The 12,447-nt window shown below is 31.0% G+C and overlaps 1 protein-coding gene across 2 annotated transcripts; it reads left to right on the top strand.

The window, feature by feature from the left end:
* Positions 1-2,573: 2,573 nt before the first annotated feature.
* Positions 2,574-6,448, top strand: LOC108767688 (3-oxoacyl-[acyl-carrier-protein] reductase FabG). Of its 2 annotated transcripts, none has more exons than XM_018517672.1 (4): positions 2,574-2,766; positions 3,802-4,118; positions 5,949-6,054; positions 6,143-6,448. In XM_018517672.1, the coding sequence occupies exons 2-4, from the start codon at positions 3,802-3,804 to the stop codon at positions 6,404-6,406; spliced, it is 687 nt and encodes a 228-aa protein (XP_018373174.1). In that variant the 5' UTR covers positions 2,574-2,766; the 3' UTR covers positions 6,407-6,448. The 2 variants fall into 2 exon arrangements, with proteins under 2 accessions (XP_018373174.1, XP_018373173.1); XM_018517671.1 differs by having other exon boundaries at positions 2,575-2,766; positions 5,853-6,054.
* Positions 6,449-12,447: the final 5,999 nt, after the last annotated feature.

The following is a 12,447-nucleotide window of genomic DNA, read 5'->3' as shown; positions in this document are numbered from 1 at the left end:
ACTTGAACCCGGATCTCTTGTATTCCGTATGAGCGTCCTAAGCTATTAGACCACCGAGGCCTTAGTAATATTCTTCGCTATCGTTGTTTCCTTATTATATCGACTTTATTATATCGGACTAACTGCGCTCGTTATGCAAACCCTTAAAGGGTTCACACATGAAATGCATAACAGAGCATAAGCATAACATAAGGCCGCTAAACCAATGAGCATCTTATGTAAATCAATATGGCGACATTATGCTAGATGCTCATTGGTCCAGCAGTCTTATGTTATCCTTATGCTCTGTTATGCATTTCATGTGTGAAGCCCTTAAGGGTATATATCCACACAAAGTTGCATAGCTGCATACACGATGCATAAAGAAAATTATCCAATATTCTCCTATAAAGACGTACGTAAAATGTGATTGGATAATTTTCTTTATGCATACGTTTATGCGGCTATGCAAATTTGTGTGGATATGCCCTAAGACGGGGAGGTTGATCCTGAGGACAACTGATGAGTTCGAAATGTAATAAATTCGAACTTTCAGCTCTGAAGTGGGTTAAAATAGTTCGGACATACATTCAGTCCGAACTATTTAACATTCAAACTTGAGATTCGAACTGTCCGAACTGTCAAATGGTCTGATGTTTCTGAGCACTAATTTTTATCGTACATAATTTTACATGTACAGGATGTCTCACAATTCGTAATCGAAATTTTAATAACGTATTCCTGACTTAAAAATAAGATAAAAATCCTAATACCAAATGTTCTGATGCTATAATAATTTTAAATTTAATTCGTTATACATATTTAAAATAATTTGTTATACATATTTATTAGTTTTAATATTCCGTAATATCTTTATGTTATGTACGTTGCATATATAATTATTTTCTATGTTTAAACATGATTAGTGAAGTATTTCAACATTATTGTACACGTTATTACTTCAATTTCGCATGGGGTGAACCTAGGCGTACGAACATCATCCTCTTGTATGATGTACCGTTCCTGAGCGCGTGAAATGTCAGCTTTGTGATTATCCAAACAACACGAAGTCGACTAAAAGTCGACTATAAGTTGACCAAATGTCGACTAATAGTCGGACTAATACTTGACGAATGTCTAAAAAAAAGTCGACCAATAGTCAACATTCTAAGTCGACTGTCGACTTAGAATGTCGATTTACTGTACGTCAACTGGGAACAGTCGACTTTAAGGGTATATCCACACAAACTTGCATAGCCGCATAAACGTATGCATAAAGAAAATTATCCAATCACATTTTATGTGCAACTTTTAAAAGAGAAATGTAATTGGATAATTTTCTTTATGTATATGTTTATACAACTATGCAAGTTTGTGTGGATATACTCTAAGTTTTCAACAGTCGACTATATGCCGACTGGAAAAAAGTCGATTATAAGCCGACAAACAGTCATTTGTGTTGTTTGGGTAATTAAATTTAACCGCAATTAATTTAAAATTATTATAGCCTCGACATTTTTTGGTATTAGGATTATTGTTTTATTTTTAAGAGAGGAAAAAAAATGTTATTAAAATTCGGTCACGAATTGTAGGACATTCTGTACATAGAAATATACATATACAATATGCATATATACATATATATATACATATTATATATATATTTATGCATATATACAGGGTGAGTCATTTTAATCGATCACCCCAAATATTTCCATTCCCTTGCATTTTACAAGAAAATGTTTCGGATAAAAGTTATATGGTTTCGAGGGGGACATAAGATGGTATCATTGGTTCCACCTTGAGTGGCGTTGTCAAGGTCAGACGAGGGTCACATTACATTTTTTAAGCGGAACCCTCCATTTTTATTACATATTCTTGTAGCTTACCTCGAGAGCTTTTCAAAACATAATAAAATATTTTTTCATTAAATACTTTTTGAGTTATGAGACTTGAAAGTCATACTATGTGCCGGCATTAGCATTACCCAAGGTGTCTGACCGACGGCTAAAATTTGTCGAATGTTGTTCAGGATCATTACCTGGATAACATTTGTCAAGATCAAGGTCATTGGAGATTATTCCTCTTATTTTCATTTTTGCACTAAAAATTTATTTCTGCGTAAAAATGAAAATAAGAGGTACAACCTCCAATAGTCTTGATCTTGGCCAATGTTATCCAGGTCGTGATTCTGAACAACATTCAAGAGATTTTAGCCGTCAGCCGGACACCTTAGGTAATGCTAATGCCGGCACATAGCATGACTTTCAAGCCTCATAGGTCAAACCAATGACACCATCTTATGTCCCCCTCGAAACCATACAACTTTTGTCTGAAACATTTTCTTGTAAAATGCAAGGGAACGGAAATATTTGGGGTGATCGATTAAAATGACTCTCCCTGTATATTCATATATGTATATTTCTATGTAAAAAATTTTTTATCGGGAACTGCTTGACGTTAACATGACGTTTTATTCTGCTTGACCTATAATTATTAATTATGCGCATGATAGACATACGATTTAAAATATATCTTACAGTAGAAAACGTTTTGTCATCCGTTATAATATTTAATCGTGACTGAATGCGTCTTACTCTTTTTAAATAAAGAATGTGGGATAGATCTTATAAGTATATAAAGTGCCAATTTAAGTTATGCATTTTTATCGTATAGCGTGTCCGCTTACCACTGATTTACGGATCACATCTATTACAAACGCAATATCGCATCTTTTTTCGCTCGAAATTACAAATTTTGTGAATTGTTCAATATCGTTGTACTACAGTAAGTATAATTTATACATTTGTTAAGCACAATTTGCTATTGTTATATAATTAAATCAATATTTGCAAATATAAATATAATACTATTAGCTACAGTATCTGAAATAACTAATCATACAATGCTATTCCTAATAAAAAACTGAGTCAAAAAGAGATATTAATGGGCGTTGCCAAAGTATCTGTATTTCCTTATTTTTCACGATCACCATGTAATTTATACAATAGATTTATGAAACAATATTAAACAAATTAATATTAAAGTTGCTCACCCAGGAACAGTATACGATATCACTTGTAGGAGAACGTGGCGGAGTAATTTTCTCGTGTTTAAAAATGACATAGAATTGAATAAAAGGCGCAACATTATTCTTCATCTGTGTTTTAGTGAATTGATTTTTAGAAAATGACCGAAGGGTTTCAAGATAAAAGTCCTAGTGTATGTTCTGCGATGAAAGCAAATGAAATGGACTTTGAAAAGATCGTACATTTTATGAAAATAATTTATAAATCTAATATTTTTGGAAGTTTATATGATATTGAAAAAATGTTAAATCAATATTCTCGAATATTAAATTGCAATGTCTGTAAGGCTGGAATCAGACTATGCATTGAAAATTGAGATTAAAGATTAAAGACTGAAATTTCACCAATGAGGACAAAAAAATTTTTACTCCTTTTTCTGATTGGTCAAACTTTAATCTTTCAATCTTCAATCTCATTCTTCAATGCGAATCAATCAGAATAGTCTGATTCCGGCCTAAGACATTACTTCAATAAACATTGAACATTTCGCTGTAATATTATTTATAACGTTATTTCATGGTAACATATCAATATTATAGAAACCTCCAAATCAGTGTCAAAGTATGTTTAAAATAATGTATTCAACATATTTGAAAACGTGTTACATTATTGAATATCGTTGTATAAATAACATCATAATATAATAAATTTTATATTACTGGGTATATAGCAATTTAATGTGATCGGTTGTGCTACTAGATGTACTCAGTGCAAATAACGTTGTTTATTTTAGATGTCTCTCTCGAAAAAAGTTATCCTGATAACAGGGGCCAGTTCAGGAATTGGAGCTGAAACAGCTATTCATTTAGCTCAGCTTGGTGCATCGTTGTCGATAACAGGGCGTAATAAGCAGAATTTAAACAAGGTAGCTGAACAATGTGGACAACCCAAGCCGTTTGTCGTAGTGGGAGATCTAGCCAATGAGAACGACGTGAAAAATATTATCGACTCGACAATCAAGCATTATGGGAAATTAGATGTTTTAGTTAATAACGCTGGAATTTTTGAATTAGGTACTATAGAGACTGCAAGCTTGGAACAGTATGACAAGTATGTATTGATAAGTTGATAGTATGTATAAACATGTATGGATATTGATGAATTGTGTTTATTTTGAAAACATACTAATATAACATAAAACGCTCGATAATTTGACAAAGCAACAATAGAAAACGACCAAAAAAGTTAGATTATAATAGAATATATTTGAGATACAAAATCACTCAATTCTCATACATAATACGTTTCGGCTACACAGAGTCTTCTTCAGTTAGCAAATAACTAAATAATTAACGTAATAATCTCACTCACTCAATTCTCATACATAATACGTTTCGGCTACACAGAGTCTTCTTCAGTTAGCAAATAACTAGATAATTAACGTAATAATCTCACCGCAAATTAAAAACTGAACTTAAATCATAATTATATCATAATCGGCTGTTATCCCATCATGTGCATAAGATTATCGTCATGATGTTATACGATATAACTAAATCCTCGTTCAAGGGCGAGAATCCCGTTAAGTACAAAGAGAAAAGTCAAATGGTAAAAGAAAAGTCTGAGAACAAAATTCATTAAAATTATGAAAGAATTGTGACAAAAAAAGAAATTAAATGTAACAAGTAGTCAAATTACCTTATATTCATGGTGCCGATAAATTAACATAAGCTGTCAGGAGAGACCCTCATAATAGAAATTAGTGAAATTATACAACTCACAAGAAGAGGCTACGCTCTGCTCTTCACCGATTTTGAAGCAAACTTGCAGCAATGTTAGAAGATCCTACCAAATGAACACCTGTAAAGCCGTTCCCGCTAATGGGGCTTAAAAGCCGAGTAATGAGCATTTAAAAATATAGCAAAAAATCTGAAAACAGTCTAATATCTCGGAAAGTATGCATTTTTGAAAAAAATGTCTTAGATAAAAATGGTAGGGTTTAATAAGATGTATTTACTGGTTTTATTGGTTTGATTTTTGGGTGACATTGCTAAGGTGAAATCAAGGTTGACGATGCCTCCCAAGGTCAAACCAATAAAGCCAGTAAATATATCTTATTAAACCCTACCATTTTTATCTAAGACATTTTTCTAAAAAATGCATACTTTCCGAGATATTAGACTGTTTTAAGATTTTTTGATATATTTTTGAATACTCGGCTTCTAAGCCTCATTAGCAGGAACGGCTTTACAGGTGTTCATTTGATAGACTCTTCTAACATTGCTGCAAGTTTGATCAAAATCGATGAAGAGCAAAGTGTAGCCTCTTCTTGTAAGTTGTATAATTTCACTAATTTCTATTATGAGGGTCCTGACAGCTTATGCTAATTTATCGGCACCATAAATATAAGGTAATTTGACTACTTGTTACATTTAATTTCTTTTTTTGTCACAATTCTTTCATTATTTTAATGAATTTCGTTCTTTTCTTTTACCATTTGACTTTTCTCTTTGACTTAACGGGATTCTCACCCTTGAACGAGGATTTAGTTATATCGTATAACATCATGGCGATAATCTTATGCACATGGTGGGATAACAGCCGATTATGATATAATTATGATTTGAGTTCAGTTTTTAATTTGCGATGAGATTATTACGTTAATTATTTAATTATTTGTTAACTGAAGAAGACTCTGTGTAGTCGAAACGTATTATGTATGAGAATTGAGTGATTTTGTATCTCAAATATATATATTATATTATAATCTAACTTTCTTGCTCGTTTTAGTCGTTTTCTATTGTTGCTTTGACAAAAACGTATTTTTGTTGTAAATATGTTCAGCATTTTCAACGTAAACGTTCGGTCAGTATTCCAATTGACTGCGTTGGCAGTGCCACAGTTAATCAAAACGAAAGGCAACATTGTAAATGTTTCAAGCGTATATGGATTACGACCAACGAGGAATAATTTGGCATATTGCATGAGTAAGGCGGCTCTGGATCAATTTACGCGTTGCGTTGCTTTAGAACTGGGATCACGACAGGTAAGGATAATGGCTGTTTTTTTTTTTCAACAATAGCATTACAAATATTATTTTGCACGTCATAAGTTATTTTTTTTAAATACGATAGGTGCGTGTGAATTCCGTAAATCCTGGCGCTGTACAAACAAATCTCTTTCGGAACTGTGGAATGAGCCAAGAACAGAGGAAAATCTTTTTCGAGCAATTAAAAGAACTGCATGCTTTAGGAAGAAACGGCGATGCTTTAGAAATCGCAAAAACCATTGCATTTTTAGCCAGTGACGATGCTAGTTTCATAACAGGAGTGACATTATCTGTGGATGGAGGTATGCATGCTATGCCACCTTCAATAAATATGCCGTTACTTGTATAAAGAAAAAGTATTTTATATTATTTTTTTGTGGCTGGGTTCCTTATGGACTAATATTTTCGAAATTGTGAAAAATCAGAAAATTTATTTTAAATATTTTATGAAAAAAGATAATTACTATATAATAGAAGAATCCGTAAGAAAATAAAATTTTGATGTATTTTTTATTATAACAGAAGATAATAAAAGAATTTAAATTAAAAGACGGTTTGAGGTTAGAATAACAGTCCATTTTCCGAAAAAATCGCTTCATAGGGAACGAGGTCATCAAAAAATCGAAACGTAGAAAGTGATCATAGTAACAAAAAATTTAAATAATTTTCAATAAAATTGGCTTTTGAAGTAAAAGTGTTTATTTTTTTCTGTAAACAATTTAAGTGATAAGAACATGATGATATTATAAGGATTCTTAAAACTATCTATGTCTGTAATTCGCGCAGAGTATATCTTGTTGAAAATCCCTGAATAAAATCCTTATTATATCTAAAAGCTGAAAAGTCTAGTTATTGTATAGCAAGTCCACATCTATAATAAAGTCACTAGATTTATAAAGTACCGCAAATTTGCCTTCATCTTGATGTAAAACGCGGTCATTTTTAAACTTATGTATTTGTATAAACGTATTTTATTGGGAAAATAAAGCCGTAAAATATGTAAACCAACTTTTTAATTATAAATAATTTATTTATGAACCAAAAGAAATACTGTACAAATGCCTAATTTTTGAATTTTTTAGTCTAATACAGGTTTATTTATTGTTGAAGTGTTAGTGCAGAAAAATTTATGCACAGGTTATAGAGGCGCGAAAATAAGTACGAGTTTCACGATAATACTCTCTGATGATACTCTTGATCATCTCTCTAAAGATCAACTTCCCAAAGTTTCAAACAAGCGAGTAAGCGAGCTATCCGCAAAATACGCAGTACTGAGTACATAACATTGAGTGCAAAACATTGTGTGAATTATGCATATAGTGCAGTTCCGCCATATTGACGTAAACTGGAAAAGCCATTGTAGTACTTTGGGTGTATTCCCTTTTTACTTGGTTGCAGTGCAACCATCATGATATCACAATAGTGCACTGCCACAGTCATTCCAAAATTATTGTAGTACGGCCAGTAATACTGTAACGTATTTCGGAACGTCATTACAGTAGACTGGCAGTATTAACAGACGCTATGGACAAACGCACTAAATTGTCAATAACTTTTGAACGAAAGTAGCTTCGAAGAAGATGAATTAATTATGGGATCACCAATTCAGTTCGACTTCGTGTCAAAAATTATATGGACACTTAATGAATACGAGGTATGACAATAAAGTTCGCGAACAAATGCTATAAAAATCATTTTATTCAAAAAAATAATATTACACATTGCACTCTTCAAAGTACTCCCCCTGAGCTGTAATGCACTTCTCCATTCGTCGTTTCCAGCCTTCGAAGCACTCGTGAAATTGCTCCTGATGGGAGTGGCGCACTTGCACACGGTACATTTGCACACGTTGCAATTGCGCACGTTTCAGATGGACACGCAATAATGCGCACGGTTCATTTGCACATCGTTCTTTTGCACACCGTTCAATTGCACACTGTTCTTTTGCACACCGTTCATTTGCACACGGAGCTACCTACATTGCAATTTCTCAGCTGTTAGGCCCCAAGCGGGTAGGATATGGTATTTCCTTTTGTTCGGGACGGCGTAGCCGTACAATATACTACTGTCTACATACCCCACTGTCTATATAGATTATTTTAAATACAAGTATATATAATTCTCGTGTTCAATTGAACAGTGTGCAAATGAACGGCGTGTAAATAAACCGTGCGCAATATTGCGTGTCCGTCTGAAACGTGCGCAATTGCAACGTGTGCAAATGTACCGTGCGTAAGTGAAGGCCTCTCCTTTAATTTTTGGAAGTAAAAAATTGGGGGGGGGGGAGTCAAGGACCGTGGTGGACGTTTTGGCTAAAAGTGCTTGACGATAGGCGAATTTTGGCGTGCTTTTGGTATAGCAACCAAAGTGTATCAAACTGTACCAGAACGTTTTTGTGTGTTTAATCATTAGTGGTAGAGGTGGGGCTAGTCGTTTTGGTACATGGTTGATACCACGCTGTACCTAGCAATAAAGCAGGGTACCGATTAACTAGGGCATAACTAGCGAAGAACCAGGATATAGGTTATTCACAATAAGCTCCGTCTCTACCAATAATAACCTTGGTACATGTACCATACCATCGCCAAAATTCGCCTAATGATAGAGGTACATGTGAGCGAGTGCATTGTGTAGTGAAGCACCCACGACTGATCTTACCATATATCGGGTCACTTTCTGCGAACTGTTTTACGCAAACGATCTGAGTTGATGGCTTGTTCAATTTTCTGTGCAGAAAAGTCATTGAGAGCGGTAGAAGGGCGCCCCGAACGTTCATCGTCTCCTCTCTCTAAACCTCGCCACCCACTTGAAAAATAAACTTCTTTTCACAAGACGGTCTCCGTAAACAGGGTTTATCATTTCAAAAATTTCCGATTTCGTTTTCCCAGCTTGCACAAGGAATTTCATCACAACTCGCTGCTCATCAAAATCACGATTACTTTCCATCGTCACAATAGCAAAACACACGTGTATAAAAACAGAGCTACACTCAACGCGATGTTATCGAAGGAACTGAAAATAATTTGAAGCTGCGTGAAAAGTAAACAAACACAGCGTCGCTGTTGCCAACCTCCCAGTGTTGCCGTAGCATCCACAATAAAATAAGCCCGCGAATTTTATTGTCATACCTTGTATATTCAGATGTAGAATTTTAAGTCATTTTCGGTAAAATGAATATAATATATATGTACATCCGAGGGGGTAACCACTTAATGTAATCGTGGGACAGAGTCCTCGAAATCATTATAAAATTCATATGAAATCTCTATGTATAATCCGATAATTACATACGCAACCACGATAAATCATTGTATAATATTCGTATATTTTACCAAATGATTTAGATATGTAGTGAAAAAAATTATTTTTGTAATCAGATGAAATCATATGATGTCATGTAATCTGTGGGACAATATTTCAGCTAGTGATTACTCTCTCGACAAAAGAAAAAATCGTACAAGTGTTGGTTGTCCAAAAAATTTAATTAATTAGTATCCCGAAAATTATGTTTTTTAATAAGCATAAATAGCTATAAATTGAAGATATATTGCATTTGCATTTTAAACAATTGCAATTATTGCAGTAATAAAAAACGGAGTCAATGTTTAAAAACTTATTTAATTTTTCAAGATATAGATTCAATAGACAGAATTTGTAGAAAGATATATCCAAAACGGTGAGAGGGCTTCTTGTCAGAGCAAAAGTTTGTCGATAAATGATGGAAATTGAAAGCAGATATATGTTGTTACGTATAATATGCATTTTTAAACATTGACTCCGTTTTTTCGGTACAATACTTTTTTTCAATTTAATTTTATTTATATTTATACATAGATGTACCTCGAGACTCTTATTGACCACTGACTTTATCTATTTTACGATTTTAAAAAACTTATCCAGTTGACGCCACTTTTTTCATCTTTAAACGAAGAAACTAGAAAGTTTCGACAAATATCATGTAAAAGAGGCATAACTTCTAATAATTTATTTAATGTAATATATTGTCCAACCTTTGACATAGTTTCTTCGTGCTTATTAAAAAAATATAATTTTCGAGATACTAAATAATTAAATTTTTTGAACAGCCAACACTTGAATGATTTTTCCTTTTGTATGTCGATTTTTTAGAATGTCGATTTTAAGATATTGAAACATATTTTTTCTTAAAATATTTTTGTTTTAGAGTTTTACATTTTTGTGTAAAAAAGTACATTTTTCTCATTTTGTTAACTATATTTAGCTGTAACAATTTATATACAATTTGTTATAAATGTACAACTTTACAAATACTTTCTAAAGATGTCAAAATATATGTCAAAATTGTTTAATAATTTTTATATACTTGTAAAAGCTCTGAAAATTAAAGTATATATTTTAAATAAAAAAAATTAAAAAAGTTATTTAGTATATTTGTTATTTTAAATACCTACTTTTCTGACTTATTTCTTATTTAATATTTTTAATAAATTTCCGGAACATATTTTATATTTTTTATTTTAAATAATTTACATGTTATATATTTTATCGAGCCATTATACATATAAGTTTAAAGAATTTCAGAAACGCAGAATAATTTGCAGTAATAGTAGGGTCTTAAATTAATTTATTAACTGAAAAATTAAATAACGATTAACAAGATATTTAGTACATTTAGGCAAAGCCGTATGCAGCACAAATTATTTCACGATATTAAGGAAATTTACATGTGTTTTTATATAAAGAATATATATAGAATATATTCTATCAACATTTATTTAAATATGAATCACTAAACGGAATAATAAAAATTGAGACATAATGTTGAAATATCAAAAATACCCCACATGCGAATAATTATTAATTACGTTTAAAAGATCCAGTATAATATATATTACTTGCATGGTTCTTTTAAACGTACTTAATAATTATTCGCGTGTGGGGTATTTTTGATATTCCAACATTATGTCTCAATTTTTATTATTCCTTTTAATGATTCATATTTAAATAAATGTTGATAGAATATATTCTATATAAGTTCTTTATATAAAACACATGCAAATTTTCTTAATATCGTAAAACAATTTGTGCTACATACAGCTTTGGCTAAAAGTACTAAATATCTTGTTAATCATTACTTAATTTTTCAGTTAATAAATTAATTTAAGACACTACAGTTACTGCAAATTATCTGTATTTCAGAAATTCTTTAAACTTACGTATAATGCCGATCATGACTCGATAAAATAACATACGAATTATTAAAAATAAAAAACATAAAATAGCTTCAGAAACATAATTAAAATACAAAATCATAGAAATTAGTAAAAAGCAGATACGACTCGTTTAAAATAAATAATATAAAATAATTTCCGGAAATTTATATAAAATATTAAATATTATAAGAAGAGTAAGTGTAGTTATTTCAAATAATGAATACTACTCGTATGAATAACTATTTAATTTTTTATTTGAATTGTATACTTTAATTTTCGTCGCTTTTACAAGTATATAAACGCTTTTTAATGGTTTTTATGTATATCTTGACATCTTTAGAAAGTATTTGTAAAGTTGTATATTTATAACAAATTTTATATAAATTGTTATAACTAAATATAGTTAACAAAATAGGAAGTATGTACTTTACCATACAAAAACGTAAAACTCTGAAACAAAAAATTTAAAGGAAAAGTATGTTTCAATATCTTAAAGTTGATATTTTTATTTCAGAGTTTTGCATTTTTGTATGAAAAAGTACATATTTCCCATTTTTTATTAACTATATTTAGTTATAACAATTTAAATATAATTTGTTATAAATATACAACTTTACAAATACTTTCTAAAGATGTCAAGATACACGTAAGAACCATTAAAAAATTTTTATATACTCGTAAAAGCAACGAAAATTAAAGTATACAATTTAAATAAAAAATTAAAAGAATTATTTATACGAGTAGTATTCATTATTTTGCACAACTACACTTCTGACTTATTTCTTATTTAATATTTTATATAAATTTCCGGAAACTATTTTATATTTTATATTTTATACAAGTCGTATCTGCTTTTTACCAATTTCTACGATTTTGTATTTTAATTATATTTCTGAAACTTATTTTATGTTTTTCATTTTTAATAATTCGTATATTATTTTATCGAGCCATGATCTGCATTATACGTAAAGAATTTCTGAAACACAGATAATTTGCAGTAACAGTAGTGCCTTAAATTAATTTATTAACTGAAAAATTAAATAATGATTAACAAGATATTTAGTATTTTTAGCCAAAGCTGTAATTAGCACAAATTATTTTACGATATTAAGGAAATGTGCATGTATGACCTACTGCTTAAAATACGATCTCGAATGCCAAGACGACGCATAATGAGTTAAAAATGAAATGCGTACCT

Source organism: Trachymyrmex cornetzi, unplaced genomic scaffold (genome assembly GCF_001594075.2).
Source record: "Trachymyrmex cornetzi isolate Tcor2-1 unplaced genomic scaffold, Tcor1.1 scaffold719, whole genome shotgun sequence".
Lineage (NCBI taxonomy): Eukaryota > Metazoa > Arthropoda > Insecta > Hymenoptera > Formicidae > Trachymyrmex > Trachymyrmex cornetzi.
Note: the sequence above shows the minus strand (reverse complement) of the source record. Positions and strands in the feature narration are given on the sequence as shown.